This window comes from Dermochelys coriacea, chromosome 11 (assembly GCF_009764565.3).
Source record: "Dermochelys coriacea isolate rDerCor1 chromosome 11, rDerCor1.pri.v4, whole genome shotgun sequence".
Taxonomy (NCBI): Eukaryota; Metazoa; Chordata; order Testudines; family Dermochelyidae; genus Dermochelys; species Dermochelys coriacea.
Genome location: NC_050078.2, coordinates 2,120,181 through 2,136,977, shown reverse-complemented (window position 1 = coordinate 2,136,977; position 16,797 = coordinate 2,120,181). Strand labels below are relative to the sequence as shown.

The window sequence follows — 16,797 nt, the reverse complement described above, 5'->3', positions numbered from 1 at the left end:
CACTTGCTGCCCAGCCCAAGAGATGCAGCGTTGCGCCCTGAGACCTGCCGTTCCTATGTTAAAGATGAAGATGACGGGAACCTTCCCCCTCTCCACCGCGTGACGTAACCTTTGGGTTCCTGACCCCCTGCCAACGGGGCCATCACTGAACAGAGTTTGAGGGCCCCTGGCTGAGCATCTGGATGGGCTGGTCTGTTTCCTGCTTTGCTGGGTGTGATGTGGGAATCTCCAAACCCCCGCGGGCTCTTGTTTCCCTCACCCATACAGCCTTGCAGAAGCTGCTTTGGCTCAAAAATGTCTGTTCTTGGAATCTAGCTGGAGCCTGGTAGCTGCCTCGGGAAGGAATACTGGAGGGAGAGTTTTGTGCGGGGCCTGGTCCAGCAAGGGACACCCCTGTCAAGTGGCTGCTTTGGGGCGTCCCGCTAAGAGCATGGTACATGTTTAGCTCTCATCAGTTCTTTGGTCACACCCAGCGAGAGCAGCAGCCAGAATCGGAGGTCAGCTGCCTGTAGGAAGGGGAGGGTGTGGGGCTCTCATTCTGGGAAGGGGGCACTGGTCCTTCCCCCTGGTTGCCCAGCATTGATCTTTTCCTGGTAAGGTGCCCCACCATGGCTCCTCTTTCCTAGGGGGTGGGACCTAGCTAAGAGCAGGGAAGCAGCTCCCTTTAACCTCTGATGCGCTGGGGCTGAAGGGAATGCTGGGAGGCAGGGCCGGATCCGGTGACCTCCCTTTGCTCTCTGTCTCCACAGGGCACTGAAAGCGCTTTGGAGCTACCTGAGCCAAAAGGGGGTCAACAGCGAGGCCATCTGGGAGAAGATCAAGGACATCGTTATCAAAACAATCATTGCGTGAGTCCGGGGGCCCCTCCCAGCCTCTCTGCAGGAGAGTCCACAGCAGCTGGGGCTGTTTGCAGACCCCTTCTTCCTTGACCCCACTGTGCTTGAAAGCCCCCATCTCTTGGCTTTCTCGCCAGAGCCCTCCCTTCATCCAGCTCTGTCCTCAAAGCCACAATAGTAGCCAGAGATCAGTGGCCATCTAGCAATGGGGCTGGACCCACCGACTAGATCCAAGCCATCCTTTGAGAAGTTTGGATCCCACCTCTCTGCTTCCTGCGGCAAATCTGTCAGGACTGGTTCTTGGTACAACCGAGGGGTGGGTGTATTTTCTCTTCTCCATGCCACCCGCTGGAAGGCACGTGGCCCTTCCCACCATGCACTGAGTGGAGAGAAACCTCTGTGAGTATGTGACCTTGTGTGCACAGCAGGGGACAAGGCCTTCAGGTGCTTCGTTTCTCTGCTTAGCTGCCCTGACCCCTCTCTGGGTGGGGAAGGAGGCAGGAAGAAAAGTTCTCTCGTGCTGGGGGAATCTTATTCTTAAAGCAGATCTTCCCAGCCTGGGCCTGGACGTGGCTTCTTACAGATCTGCTCTGGGGGGATCGCTCGGGACCTGACTTCAGCCCCAGGCGTGGTGGCGTGCTGCACTGCTGCTCCACGTGGGGCTGGCCTGGCATTAATTCCGCTCCCAGAGGGTGCGTTGAAACATCTGGGGAGTAATGCCCAGCAGCAGTGAGATAGCTGGGAACATGCGAGCGGCCTACCCTTCCAAAACCAAGCATCTGCTCCCCTGCTGTCAGGTCCGAGCCCTACGTGAACAGCCTGGTGAAAATGTACGTGCGGCATCCGTACTGCTGCCACGAGCTCTTTGGCTTCGATGTCATGCTGGACGAGAACCTCAAGCCTTGGATCTTGGAAGTGAACATCTCCCCCAGGTAGGCCGCTGGCGTTCCCCTGCGTCGCTGGGCGGGGGGTGACCCTTGTGTATCAGCTCCCTAGCTAGCCCCGTGTCCCATCTGCGATCAAAGACGCACTCTGACATTCGTCGAACCCTGCTTCGTGTTGTAGGAGCACGACTCGCTCCTGCTGAGGGGAGATCGTACCGAGCATGGACTCTTCCTGTGTGTTCTCGGTCCTAGCAGCTTTCTCTGCCCCACACCTGGGGTTGGGCGAGCCAGTTGCCTCGTAAGAACTGGGGTGCTCTCCTGACTCTGGGGTCCTAGACCTCTGCAATTGGAGACATGCCCTGGTAGTGATGCCAACCCATCCGTTCTTTAAGTGGGAGCATCCTGACCTCCCCTGACCTAATCCGTCCGCTCAAAGGAAGGCGCTGCGTTGTTTGAGGTGCTGCGAGGGACAGGAGCAGAGTTGCGTCTCATACCCCCAGGGGACTGGGCAACAAGGCTGTGGCCTAGTTAGACCTGACGAGCGTAGAAGTCTGTAGGTCATGGGGAGCAGAATGCCTCCACTGCGTGCAGCTGGGGAAGAGATAAGCCCTCCTCCTCTGTGAGCTAAGCATCTGGCCATTGGGTCCCGAAGGAATTCCTGCATACAGCAACACGCGTGGCTTTTGCTGATGCATCCTGAAGTAGGAGACCGGGCTAGATGAAGCGGTGGGTCACAGGTGGCTTGGCAGTTCCTACGTTCCAGAAGCAAAAGTTGCAACAGTCTTGCAGCTGCCTGCTGACACCAGGGTGGAATGGGTGGTTCCAGTTTTTAATGGATACCTGGGCACCAGTCCTCCCCCTAATTCAGCGTCCTCAGCAGAGAAACCCACAGGCTGACCAGGCAGGGCTTTGTCTAGGGCAGGTTGAGGCACATTAGTTCAAGGCAGTAAGGTTGCCTGAGCTGTCCCTTGCTCCGTGGAGAGGGGGCGCTAGTCCCCAGGTTTGTTGATTTCGTAGCTGCCACCAGCATTAAATCAAACTGAACCCAGACAAGCCCCATGAGTGGCTCTCCAGCTGGGGGAGGCGGGCAGCGCTCCTGGAGCTCAAAAGGTCTGATTGATTTCCTCACAGCCTCCATTCCAATTCACCGCTGGACGTGAGCATCAAGGGCCAGATGATCCGGGATCTCCTCAACCTGGCTGGCTTTGTTCTTCCCAACCTGGACGGCGTGGCATCAGGCTCAGGGAGTGCCAGCAGCTCCGCCATCAGGTCAGGGCGAGGCTTGAGAAGGGCCTGACTATATGGCCTCTTCCTTCCAGACCCTCTAGCAGGGATGGACGTGCCCAGCTGCAGATGCTCCATGGCATTCCCTCCCCCTCCCCTCCCGAGGCTCTAAGCCATGCTGACAGTCTAAATCGAGGCTGACCTTGGGTTGCCAGGTGCGCAGTTTTTGACCATAAAGTCTGATTGAACAGGGGATCTGACAGTGTCCGGTCAGAAGTACTGGCCGGATACCCAAGTCTGGTTACTGTGGTTGGGGGAGGCGCTGGCTCCTCACCTGCACCAGCCCATACTCAGCTGGGGCTGCCTCCTACCTGTGTCGGGCAGCTGCAGCTCCCAGTCCAGCTGTGCAGGCCAGTCCCTCCTTACCTGGGCAGAGGGGAGGTGGAAGCAGTGAGTGACGGGGTAGGGGGAAGAGGAGTGAATGGGGGGCGGGGCTTTGGGGGCGGGGGAGGTTCTGCCCCTCTTGCTAGAGTGTCCGGTTTTTAAATATTAAAGTTGTTAACCCTAGGCTGAGCCATGGGAACGTGGCCTGCAGCTGCCCTGATCTTAACCCGGAGGGGTATCCTGCAGCGTGCCGATCCCAGCGCGCTCCATTAGCTGTGAGCATCCTCCTATTGGTGGAGTCACCCTGTGCGTAACTAGCCACTAGATTTCCTGGCAGGAGTTTCCATTGTAAACCCTCAAAGGCCTTAGTTCCCACTAGCTGCAGTGTGATCATGTTCAGTGCATCCGGCGCCTGATCTGTATATCTGTCCATCGGAGAGGATGGGCTGCTCTTGGTGCTGTCACCACATTCAATGTTTCCTCTTTCTGGTGTGGGAGGGGAGGTTCCTTGCTGCGTCTGATCGCTCTTGCGACCACAGAAGGCCATCAAGGAGGGGAGATGATCCGGGCACTGGCCGTACCTCTGGCCAGTCTGGACCCTGTTGTCCCTGGAAGTGACTACCAATGGGCACAGGTCCAAGTGTTAAATGTCTGTGCAAAACAGGCAGTTGTGGCTGTAACTGCAAGTTCACATGGGCAGTTGTGCCTTGTTCAGTTTGCAGGAGTCTCTGCTATTCATCACTTGACCTGCACCTCTGAATATGCCATCACCAGTCTGTGTTCAGGGACTGTCACCTGGTCACCGGCTGCTTGTGTGTCTGAAATGGTCTAGGTGCTTTATTACAGCTCCTGCACAGATCTGCAGCCGCTTCCCTTTGGCTTTTATTAAAGTGGAAGGAGATGTGAGGACTATCCCTGCCTCCAAACGTAACCGGGGTGAACAGCCAAGGAGGGGTGATCAAATGGATTTAGTTCCAGCTTTTCTTTCTGCCAGCTTCTTTGTGAGGCACGCTCATGTACCCGCTGTGCCCCCCACACTCCCACGGCCACCGGTTGGCTAGAGCAAAAACAGGGCCAATTTCTTTCATACTAATGGCTGTTCAATATACATTCTGTACCTCACTAAATGCAGCATTTTACTATTGCGGGAGCAGCAGCGCATCTCCCAACATTGGTATCAAAAAGAACCTCGAAATGTTTCACGTCATTGCTGTTAACAGCTAATCATAAGAGTTACGCAGCAGGTTCCTGGCATTTCCGTTTAGGCTGAATCTCTGCTCAGTTCATATTCAGCGTTTCTCCTCCTCTGCTGTTCAAATCCCATCTGGCCACGTGCTCTTGTTAGAACTGCTGAGCCGGGGGGTGCTTGGAATCCCTTGGTAGTGACCTTAGTCGTTCAGTCGCAGGCCTCTGGGACTGAACCAATGTCCCAAGCTCAGAGCTAGGGGAGCCACCACCTCTCAGAGGAGGCCCAAAACTGATCGCTACAGCTCCAGTGTTAACCTAGGTGTGAGGGTGCTGCCCGTGGGAGCCCGCTGAGGTCACTCAATCAGGGTGAACTGCAAACAAACGCTGGTGGATATTCCAATACTTAAATTTACCCAGCCAGCACAAAACACCTTCTATATGGTTACTCAGAAGTCCAAACAACGCAGTTCCCTTAAAATGCCCAGCCTCAGGGCTCCATCCAGACACCCCTGTCAAACATATGATGATAAGCTCTGAAAATCTTATCTCATCATATAAAAGAAAAGGTTCTCCTGACCCCAAAGGACCAAGCCCCTGACCCAGGTCAAATAATAACTTAGATCTTACCCCAAATACATGCTTACAGTCAACTCTCAACTAAAATTTATTAAAAAAGAAAAGAGTGTGTTGGTTAAAAGATCAATATACAGACAGACTTGAGTTCAATTCTTGGGGTTCAGATACACAGCAGAGATGAGTTTGTAGTGGCCAAAAGTTTTTAGAAATAGTCCAGAGGTTATAGTCCAATGTCTGTGTTCACGGTGATTCCAGTCAGTGACCAGGGATCTCAATCCTTATGGCTTAAGGTTTCCCCCTCTTGAAACCCAAAGCAGATCTGAGATGAAGAAGAATCGTGTCCCAAGGTTTTTATACGTTTCCAGCAGCCTTTTGGCCTGAGAAAACAATAGGCTTAACTTTCCTTCTTCCAAACATCATGGCAATTAGCACAGGATAATTTATCCATTAAACACTTCAGATGCAGGTTATCACAACCTTCAAAGAGATATAGACAATAATACTACTTCACTCAAGTGTCTTCCTAAATGTTAATATTCCTCTTTTGATCTTTGAATCAAAGCTATAGCAATAGACAAGACTTGTTTGCGTACATCACCGAGACCTAAAAAACATCTCCCCTTCTATCTCTAACAATGCAGGCTGCATTTCACAGCTCTGTTCATTTCCATCTCTTCCTAATCAGTCTTTGAAGTTCAGCCATGGGTCAGGTCAGTCTGTGAGTTAATTAACTCTTTCTGGCCCTGTCACTTTTGAGTGAGATATTATTAATTTTATTAAGATGTTAAAATTAAAAAAAAAAATGGTACAGAGTTTAAACGTAGACGATTCTGGTTATCAGGGAATAAGGTACAGATTATCAAGGAGTGCAAAATTCAGTTTAGGATCAGATGGCGTAAGGAATACATAATCTGCAATATCCCCGATTGGGGGTAAAAGGTTAATGGGTCAAAGTACAGACATTGAGACATGAGGGTATGTTGTTCATATAATGGCTATGTTCAGGTGTGGAGTATAATGAGTGGATACGATGATGAGGATGGATTTACCCCTCATTTGAAGGGATTTAATGTTCAGGGAGTTTATGGTTCCAGTTCATATGGTCCATACACTCATAACGTCACACAGGTCTGGCCGCTTTCCATATCCAGCAGTTCCCTTTTCTCCCCAACTTCTCCCTGCTGTTTGAGGTAGCTGGGAGGTGGTTCTTTACTTCCTGGGATAGGCTGCTGGGTGCCCTTAGGCTACTGCTATAGTTCAGTAATCTTGGAGATGCTGTGAAAGGGCAGCATGTTACCCAGGGGGACTCCTTGCTGATCTGAGTGTTTGTGGTGGAAGCAGGAAGTGCTGACTTGGCCGAGCTCGCCCTTCGGTGGGGAAATACTGATTGCACATATCCTTTGTTTAGTCTAAGCAGCACCACAAAAGAGAAGCCGAAGTCGGCCCCGGAGCAGTTCACGGCAGAGAAGATGAAGCGAGCTTATTACTTGACACAGAAGCTACCTGATCAGGTGTGAGACGCCGCTCTTCCCCAGCACTCGCCACAGCTGCTTCGGTCTTGCCCCGCCGATGAGTTGACACTGTGGCACGTTCCCGAATTTCAGTCCCCTGCTGTTTATCCCCGTTTCACACTGCATCCCCTCTGACTGGGGCAATCGGGTTTCAGTTGAGTTTGTCAAATGAGGCCTCCTCTCAAGAACTTCTGGTTTTCACCCTTTATTTGCCTAAAAATTGAAAAGCCCAGTTCCCTCCGCAGTTGTTTTCATGCCACTTGCTTTACGTTTGCAGTGGTTACATCCTGATGTCCCACCTCTCCATGTAGCGCGGTAGTTCTCCCTGGGGGAGAGCTGTCTGACAGGCGCCCGGACCACCAATGAATGCGTTCTAGGAAAGAGCAGGACAGACCTATGAGGGCGACTGTATAAAGGGGTGACTTGTGATGGTGGGGGCAGGGCTCAGCCGCCCTGGGGGTTGTTTCTGGTTTGTATCTGATGTTCCTAAAGCTCATGCTTCAGGGTTTGTCAGCCACCAGCCCAGGTCAGGAAGGGATGTATACTGGGGGCTTTTTAAATCTCCTGCCTCTGAAGCATTAGGGTAGCCACGTCTGGAGACGGGCCATTGGGTGGGGAGGGGCAGGATTCTGAGGTGGCATGGAGCATTCTCTCTCTCAGGTGTGTGGCTGGCTCTGGCTCACTCACCCAGGGTCTAGCTGATCTCCGTATATGGGGTGGGGAGGGAATTTTCCCACAGCTCAGACTGGCAGAGATCTTGGGGGTTTGTCTCCTTCCTCTGCAGCATGTGGGTCACTTGCCAGGTTCATCTGGGTGTATCTCATGTCAGCATTGCTCTCCATGACAGGGTCCTCAGGCACTGGTGCCCCTCGCTCCCTCCTCTCCTCTGCCTGTGGCACGTCATGGGCTGGTCTCCTGTGGGCTGTGCTACTCAGGGTCTCATATCCGTTGGGAAGGTTTAACCAGTGGACTTGGGGACTGGGACTCTGTCCCCAGCTCTGCCGCACCTCCTTTGGGATCCTGCAATTACCCTCTGTGCCTCAGTTTCCCCTTCCTTAATACCTGCCTGCTGCTCAAGGGACATCCACTGTCCAGTGCACTGCGGTCCTGGGGTGAAAAGCACTGTGGGGCTGGGCAGTAGGAAGGGGCATGGGAATCTCTAGCTCTTTGTGACCCTGGGGCACTCTCCGCTGCAGGATTTCTACTCCTCCATCCTGGACATCCTGACCCCAGACGACGTGCGGGTGCTGGTGGAGACTGAGGATGAGTTTTCTCGGCGCGGGCAGTTTGAGCGGGCGTTCCCGACCCGGATTGCCATGCGGTACCTGCGCTTCTTTGAGCAGCCGCGCTACTTCAACATCCTCACGGCCCAGTGGGAGCTGAAATATTACTTGAACAAACCCAGAGGTAACCCGCTGCCCCCGGAGATCTCAGCCCAGGCGCTGGTGCTGGCCAGGGCAGGCCCCTGCTGGTGGCTCTACCTGGCTGGCACGCTGGGCTGAGTGGAGCAGGCTGTCTTCACAGCAGCGCCAGGGAGCTTGTTCCAGTGCCAAGCTGTGTGGCACCTGAGGGAAGCCCAGGTCACAGCTACTGAGCAGCCATCGAATGCTTGGACAGCCCAAGCCTAGGCAACCCTGAGAGGTGTGTCCACCTGTTGGGGCTGGGCAGGGCCGGGTCTTGTCACGTTGGTCATCCAGTGCCATCATCAAAAACGAACGCCTCGGGCCAGTCGGGACCATCTGCCCTTCTGCGTCAGCTTTCGGGGCCAGCTGGCTGCCCCGCGGCCACCGCTTCCCTAAGAGCTCTGTGCTTGCTACATGCAGCAGAGTACCTCCACCCGCACACCCTGGTGTGCGTCTCCACTGGCTGCAGCAGCTCCTCTGCTGGGTGACTGGTTTGCAGTCACTGGTTCTGAGCGCCACAGCGGCCCCAGGGTCAATGTGTTCCGTTCGCTCTGTTGTGAGCAGAGCCTGGCTGACTTAGGGGCCGTTCCCCTTTGGGGATGTTGTCGCTTGTCCTTCCGCCGTGCGTTAGGCCAGGCTGCCTGTATCTCCTGCGAAGTCAGCACGCCCCTTTTGGCAAAGGGACTGGTTGGTGCTCAAAGCACCTGTAGAGTTCACCATTGTTCCCTATACAGAGGGGCTCTCGTCCTCCCTGCCCCCCATGCACCCGAAAGGGCTGAGTGCTGCCTCCAGATTCGTAACACGCACCTTATTGCGAACCTCCGGCCCCTCCAGTAACGTCCCGGCACCGGAGAATGTGAACGCATCTCTCCATTCCTGCCATCCCGGAGGAGTAACCAGGGGGAGTGGCGTTAGACTGCTCAGTTTCACTTAGGTCTTGTCAGTTTCACTTGCTGTATCCCACGCCTGGCCCTCTCCTAGGGTCTGAGATCCCAGCACTCCTGGGAAATGCTCAAATTGTTCAGCAACCCCTCGGGAAATGTCTGCAGTCTGTATGGGTTTGTTCCCACCTGGGAAGTGGGGGGAATCAGGTCTGTGCCCCCTTCTTTTGCTGCCGTGCGATGTATGAAGGAGGCCTCTGAAGTGAGGGGACAATTCTACCTGTTGAACACTTGAAATTCAGGTCTTGTCTCCCCGGGAGACTCTAAGCCGATCAGGAGCTAACAGGACAGGCAGGGGGTATCCAGGACAGGGGTTGGGTACCTGGGGGGAAAGGCTGGACTAGCTTTGGATGCGGATTAATCTAAACTGCACAAGGGCACTCAGTGTGGAATAAGAGTCCCCACGTTAATTGCTGTGCTTTAAATCCACTCTCAAGCTCCTTCACACTAACTTCCCCACATAGACAAGCCCTTACTTGAGAGGGGAAGTGATTTCTCTTGCGACTGCTCCAGAGTCTGTCAAACACTGAGAGGCAGATTTTTGAGCCAGCATCTCCCGCCCCTCCACTGAAGAGCTGTGTCCATGGCAGACCTCGAGTTCTCCAGCAACACCAGAGATCCTGCCACATGAGCAGGGAAGCCAGCCCAGCCCCTCCCGGCATTTCCTCTGCAGCCGAAAAGGGCCCAGCCCCAGCCTTTGTTCCCCCTTCATTCCTGGACATTCCGTACGGTCCCCCTTGGAAACCAGCCGCCTTCTGCAAGGGGAGGCAGCTGAATGCAAAGCAGCCCCCTTTGTCTCTTGCAGACGGATTTGGCCCTGCGCAAGTGTCAGGCTGAATTGCCTCTCGCCTCCCTCAAGTGGCAAAATGCATTTTCCCCTTCAGGCCGCTGGGCCGTGTTGCAAGGTCTCTGAAGGACAGCAGGGCCCCCTCTGTTAGATGTGCCCAGGCCAGGTAGCAGAGCCATGGTGACTCCAGCATGGAGGCCTCACTCTGTCTGGCCTGCACCCCCCAGCGTCTGACTTGGCAGTTGAACGTACTGTGGTTCCCAGCTGCCAAGAAGGGGACAATGCTGGCTCTGTGTTCTGCTTTTTCGAAGGCCCCTTTCCCTGCTGGGCTCCGTGTATAATGCAACTGGCAGGAAGCCTGGCGAGAGCTTTGGGGCATGTAGGATCGCCGAGCTGGGCTGTCGTTCGGGTGTTACCAGGCAGGTGTAATGGGCCCTGGGATGAGATCAGGCTGCCCTGGGGCATTCAATGTAACATCCCTTCTCCTCTGAGAGGACCCAGGGGGTTTCCGCTCTTGGGATGTGCCCTGGGCCGAGTTCAACTCAAAGAACACCAGGCACACTCGTAACCTGCCCTGTCCAGTGACGCAGACTCTGTTTGCCAGCCTGAGTGCTCTCTACCAGTGCTGGTTTGTTGGACAGATCCCAGTTTATCATAGAATATCAGGATTGGAAGGGACCTCAGGAGGTACCTAGTCCAACCTCCTGCTCAAAGCAGGACCAATCCCCAACTTGTCTTCATGTGGGAGGGACTCAGAGTCCCATGGAAACAGATCAGCTGGGTTTGGAAAGAGACTGAGTAGTTTTGTGGCCACTCTTTGGAGCTGCCATGCTAGGAGAAGGGGAACCAAATCTTCAGGGCAAGAAGCCGATCAGTGAGCTGGTGTGTTCTAGGGCCATCCCCTTCCCCTGAAGCATCCCATATGGGCCCCTATCACATGCAGGAGACCAGACTTAAGAGCCCAGTCTGGCAAAAGCTGTTGTTTCTGGGCGAGTCCGGGGACGCCCGGAGAGGTGTGACATGCCAGGAGCCCAGCCTCCTCTCTGGGTTGCCTGCATCTTACTGCCTGCTCGTCCTTTCCTAGGTTTGGATCTGTTAAGAAACTGGTGTCACAAGGGGTACCTCAGCGGGGCAGTGACGGACTTGGCCCAGATGGTGAGTGTATTCCTCGATCCGGCTGTCCGCAAGGCTGTCCCTCACTGTCTCTCTCAGCTCCTTCCCTCTTTTCGGGCCCATGAGTTCATCCTGGCCAAGTGTCCTGAGTCCAGGGGCTTTCCCTGCCTTTGAGCATGGCTGGGAGGAAGCCCCATGACTCTGGGTTTTCATCACTCACTGCTTCCTCTAGCTTCCTCTCCTTCCCTTACCACTGACTTTTCCCTGCTTTCCCCACCCATATCTCTGCCTGTCTGGAGCTCCCTTCTCTTCCAGGCTTTCAAGGGTTCTGGGGGCACCTGGCCCGTCAGTGCCATCCAGGGCCACTCAGTAGATCAAAGGCTAGTACTGAGACGAGCGTTAGGTGTTCAGGGCACTGTCCAGACACTCCATTGCCATGCCCTCTGTCAGGGAGCCTCTTTAAACCTGCCCCTGATCCGCCTCGGGAAGAGCGGTTTCGTTCAGCTCCCCCTGGGCTGGGAGCAAGATTTGGTCAGCCAAACGTAAAGGCCGAGTTCTCTCCTTTTAATGGGCCCTGGGAGTGCGCTCAGGAAACAGCCGTAACCCCAGGGTTGCTGCAGCTCGGCTGGCTCCCTGGGGCTTGGGCCTAGTGTCTCCCTCCCGCGGGTACCAGCCAGCAGCAGCTTTCACGGGTCAAGCTGCAAGCAGAACGCATCCGCCTGCCTGTCGCGCAGAGCCGTGGCCCTCAGCCTCCAGGCTCCGTTAGATCTTCCACCGAACTCCCTTCTCCCCGCCCACCTCCGGGGGACACCGTGGGACCTGTCGGGTCGGTTCTAGCGCTGAGGCTGAGGGAGCGACGGGCAATGGCAGCGTGTGAAAGGTGCCTTGTAACCCACTTTCCCTGCCCGGGGATGGGGAAGCCGCAGAGCGTAGCCTAACTCTGTCTCTGCCCTGAGCAGGGGAATTCTGCCATTACCATTCTTCTCCCCTCCCAGTGGTCACTGCCAAAGCCCCACCTCTTCCCCAAGAGTGACAGCCACCTGAACGGCTTCTGCCAACTGGAATCGGGCCGATTCGGGTGAGTCCCAGGGCGTGTCCACAGTGGCTGCAGCTAGGGCCTGTGGGGAGGAGCGGGCATACCTGGCCTTGGGACTGCCATACTGAGAAGGAGCTTGGACTGATGGCAGAGCTGCGCTGGGGCGGGACGAGGCCCACCGTGCCTTGGCTTTCGAAGGAGCAGTCGGGCGAGGCTGATGCGCCCATGTGCGTGACCTCTCCTGGGTTCTGGGCACCCTGCCCATGGCACTGGAATGGGCGTGGTGGGAGCTTGCCCAGCCCTGGGGAGCAGGTCAGGGGTTAGGGTGCACTAGCAATACCCACAGCTGCTTCGTAACTAGCAGAACTGTCCCGTCATCCAGGGTGCTCCTGTGTCTGCCTCTTACCCGCCGCAGTGTGTCGGGGACTGATGCCAAACCCTACCAGGCGGTGCCTGCTGCAGCTGCCCTGAGGGGGCGTGGCTGGGACGTTTGGGGGCGCGGGAAGATCAGAGCGTTCAAAGCATCCCTTTCTCCGTACCTCCGTGTCCCCAGGCACTAAGCAGCCTGATGTTCCTTTTTCTTGCAGCAAACCTCTTCCGAGAGATGCCGAGGAAGTTCCCAAGTCCCTGGAGCCCAGCGCTTGCCCACAGAGTTTACCTCTGATCAGATATGCCGGTGGAGCCATCAAGAAACCCATCCTCCCGCAGACACGGAGCCACCTGTCTGACTCCGCCTTGGTCATGTGACCGAGAGCCAAGGTCCCCTTGCCCTGGCGGGGGGCCACACGAACCTACCTCAAAGGAAGACGCTGGTGCTGGAGGCCGGCGAATCGGGGGCGATTCGTGGGCCGCGCACTGGCCAGAGAGTATTTTTGGAGAGGGATTATTACTCGGCCAAAGGGTTATATGCTCAACATATAGTTTTTAAAAAGAAAAGAAACGTGCAGGCACCGAAGCCTTGAGAAGGCAGCTTTGTTCCTTAACGCAGGGGAACTGCAGATCTGCAAGTGCCTCTCCACTGCCAAGTGCCCTCGCGGGGAGGGGCCGGAGGCTCAGCAGGGGCTACCGAGCAAAGGGGTGGGGGTACGTGTGCTTTAACCAGGCTGAGCTCTCTTGTATGGTTCATCACAGGCTAGTGTCTCCCGAGCCCTGGTAGCCCGGCAGGGCTGAATTCCTGCTGGCCAGCAATCGTGGCATGTGACCCCCAACTCAGCCTTGCCAGGAGTTGCACCTGGGCCTTCAGGATCCATTCCTACGTTTCTCCTCCGGAAGAAGACGACTTTGGGGTCTTTTTAATCCATGTGTGTCGGCCCTACGAGAGCGGCCCCTCAACTCTTAGCAAACCTCCCCCCTCCACTCCCCAACCTGACCCTGGTCCCTGAGGGAAACCACGGGGGGGTAGAAATCAGGGAGTTGTCACTGCACTAGCCACTAGCAGCAGCTGCTGCTCCGCAGAGACCCTGCTCGGGCCCCATTACACTATAAATGCAAGGCAGGCAGGGGATCCTGGCCGAACAGGCTTGTCTCCTGCCCCTTACAAACACTGTTGCACTCAGTAGTATAGACGGCCTCTTGGCTCTGTTCCCTACCCAGGCCAATACTTTGGTGTTTGTCTGGCGAGAGAACCCGAGGGCTGTCCCATCGCGGTGAGCCGTTAGCACTGGGCTGCGTTGGGATGGAGATGGGGCCACATACGGTACATGCACAAGGAAGGATTGCAGCTGCCCGCTGCTCTCTGAGGCCAGTGCCCTGCCGGGAGGCTTCATCTCCTCGGTCGGGGCCTTTTTATCTGCCTTTTGCCAAGGCTCTCTATTAAAGTTTAACACCCGAGCTGCACTGATTGATTTGTTTGGCTGAGGGTGCGCTCCAGCCAGCGACTGATCTTCCATCAGACAGTGGGACGGTTCCTCCTGCTCCTTTCTCCTGTCTCAGCCCAAACTCCTCCTAGCCCAAGGGAGCCCAGTGCTGCTCAGAGCCAACCCACCCCCCCTTTTCTCACCCTGCTCGGTGATCCCCTCTTTCTGTGGGGAGCCTCCCCTCTGAGCTGCGCCACTGTGCAGCCCTAGTAGCTGGGGTGACGCAGGCGAGGGCAGCTGCAGCCATTTGCAGGGCGGGCGCCGGGGCGGGGCTTGGGCCGTGTAGGTGCAGTCGCACCTGGCACCACGAGGGAAGGACACTTGCTACTTTCGTGCTGGGTGCTGACTGACAGCTCGGCTGACTCCCATGTCCCCAGCCCTGGGCGCCAGGAGCCTGTTTAATGTTCTTGGTCGTGGGTGGCTGCTGATCTGTCAGGTTGGGAGGGGACGGGGCGATGGTGACCCTGCAGCCTTCTCCTTAATGGCAGGAAGGACTTAACCCCTTTCCTCCCTGGTCCCCCCACCCAGAGACTCAGCCCCTGTTCAGTTCCCCACAGCGGCAGGAGCCAAGTCCCAGTGGGCGATGATGCATCTTGACCTGAGCAGCGGGGCTGTGCCATGCTGAAGGCTAGTATTAAAGATGAGGGCTGGCTGCTCTATTGCCCAGAGCAGGGTTTGCCCCCAGCAGAGCTGTGTGCCCCTAGCACCTCCCACGGCTCTCGCCCGCTGGGTAAAGATTGGGATCTTTCCAGATCTGACTGAGCTGCTCTGGCCGCAGGGGGGAGCAGCTTGGGGGAAACCGGCAAGGGACAGGGGCGTCTCGTCTGCAGAGATGGTGAGCAGGCTGCAGTGTAAGTGCTGTAATTCGAAGGCATCTTGCTGCCAGGCCCCTGGGCTTGCTCACTCGGGCTTTGCTGGGTGGCAGGGGAGTTTGTTAGTCTCTAAGGTGCCACAAGTCCTCCTTTTCTTTTTGCGGATACAGACTAACATGGCTGCTACTCTGAAACCTGCTTGAAGTAAATGTCTGAAGGGGGCATGTACAGGAGGTGCACGTTCACCAGACGGGTGAGGGTCTTCTCTCCTCCTGGCACCATGAGTGCCCGAGGGCTGCTAGCAACACTGAGCCTCTGTCCAGGTCTCACTAGAAACCGCTGCCTCATTCCTCATCTGTCTACCAGGAGAGGCCCCATCTGCCTGGCAGGGCAGCCCCCCTTCAGCCTCTCCCTCCCCCCACTAACTGACTGGAACGGACCAGTCTGGTTCTAGGCCCCACCCTGTTAGTTCCTCATCAGCCTGCCCCTCCTTGGGTGTGCACGCCAGATCACAGGGCTGTCCCCTTCCCCGTGCCCCGGCAACCTGCTTCATGCTTGCTAAGCCATGCATTGGATTCACCTGCCTGGCTAAGAGGGCCCCCCGCTCTCTTACGGGACTTTGTAAGTGGAAAGCCCAGGCCTGTGGTGTTCAGCCCGTGGGACTCACTGCCAGGGGATGGGTGAAGGCCAGACATGTAACTGGCATCTAAAAAGGGTTTGGTAAGTTCATGGAGGACAGATCCAGCAGTGGCTGTTAGCCCAGCGGGTCAGGGGTGTAACCCCTGCTCTGGGTGTCCCTAAACCTCTGAGTGCCAGGTTCTGGGACTGGCCAACGGGCTGGGGGACTCAGTAATTGTCCTGTTCTGTTCATTGCCTCTGAAGCGTCGGGCCCCGGCCCCTGTGGGAAGACAGGATGCTGGGGTAGCTGGCCCCTTCTGCCCCAATCTGGCCGCTCCTATGATCCATAGAAATTAGGGGCCTGATCCCAAAATCTTCGGCAAAACTTCCCTTAATTTCAGTAGGAGCAGGCTCAGGCCCTTGCTCCCTATGTGGCCAGCACTGGGCAAGGGCAGTCAGGTTGTCCCCTGCAGCAGTCGAAGTGAATTTCCCTTGGAGTGAGCCGGTGCTGCTGCTGGGCTCTGGAAACCTTCCCCAGCCCAGCAGCTGGGGCCCCCACCTGGGGACCAGACCTGCTTTGTCACTGGCACAGCCTGGTCAAGGGGGGGTCCCCTGTCACCCCTACACTGTGCCAGTCACTCTCCCAGCTGTGTTGTTGGACCTGGACGTGTCACGGGTGCCTCGCACGGGTCTCCTTAGCAATAGCCCTGCTTTGAGTAGCCTTTACCCAGTGACCTAAAAGAGTTGTCAGGGTGAAAGCGGAGAGGCCTGGTGGGGTGTCCTCCTGGATGGATTCCCCAGCTGCTGGTGCCTTAATCCCCCATTGTGGCAGGGGCGGAGGGACACAGCCCTGCCAGCTGAGCAAGACCCAGGGCCACGTCCTTGGGCAGGTACTGAAGCCTCTGGAAATCCTGGCATGGGTTAGACTTGGGTCAGCCAAAGCGCAGCTGTCAGCTCATGCCCCCAGCGAGCACTTCTCCAGCACGGGCCAGGCCCCTGTTGGGCGGAGGTGGGGGGATCCATAGGAAAGGTACTGGGGGTGCAGCCTGCTCTGTTAGCGCAAATCCGAGGCAGCCCAAAGCTCCGCTGACCCCCGCCGAGCTGCAGGCTTGCAGCAGGGGTGCGTCTGCAATGTGAGCCTGCCTGTGCCACCCCCTAAGTGCCCTCCGCCACCATCCGGCCTCTGCTTTCCTGGAGGAGCCCTGCCACTCTGCCCTTCCTTCGCCACCGGGAAACCCTTCTCTGCTAGCACAGCGGGCTCCCTCCCAGCCGGTGCCTGGGGGCCGCTGGGTTCTGGGCAGACCCCCAGCTTGTGACACTCGGGCACGCAGAAGGACGGTTATAGGACCCTTCCCAGGAGGCAAGGGGGGGGCCGGGCTCACTCTGGATGGGTGGGTGCGGGTGGACAGTGCCTCCATGCCCTGGCCCTAATCCCGTCCATGCTGCCCCGCCAGAGCTGGATCTGCTGCGAAGAATCTGGTCTGCGAAGCGCGGCTGGACGCTGAGTGTCCGTGGGCGGCTGCCCCAGCATCCTGCCGGCATGTGACATGTTTGAATTCCCGGCTGCATGGCAGCTCCCCAGAGGGGCCGGGCGTCTGACTCTATCTGGTGGTTGCTGGTTTGCTGGC

General features: G+C 56.5%; 1 protein-coding gene across 8 annotated transcripts in view; it reads left to right on the top strand.

Moving 5' to 3' along the window:
- TTLL4 (tubulin tyrosine ligase like 4) overlaps positions 1-13,713 on the top strand; it is a 58,480-nt gene extending 44,767 nt beyond the window's left edge. For 3 of the 8 annotated variants that reach the window (XM_043504788.1, XM_043504786.1, XM_043504784.1), the window contains 8 exons: positions 750-848; positions 1,634-1,768; positions 2,852-2,989; positions 6,501-6,603; positions 7,800-8,010; positions 10,819-10,889; positions 11,807-11,925; positions 12,471-13,713. In XM_043504788.1, coding sequence (XP_043360723.1) covers positions 750-848; positions 1,634-1,768; positions 2,852-2,989; positions 6,501-6,603; positions 7,800-8,010; positions 10,819-10,889; positions 11,807-11,925; positions 12,471-12,630 — 1,036 coding nt within the window. In that variant the 3' untranslated portion in view covers positions 12,631-13,713. The remainder of the gene's footprint in view (positions 1-749; positions 849-1,633; positions 1,769-2,851; positions 2,990-6,500; positions 6,604-7,799; positions 8,011-10,818; positions 10,890-11,806; positions 11,926-12,470) is intronic. The other 5 variants (XM_043504787.1, XM_038422347.2, XM_043504785.1 and 2 more) reach the window with 3 other exon arrangements.
- The last annotated feature ends 3,084 nt before the right edge of the window (positions 13,714-16,797 follow it).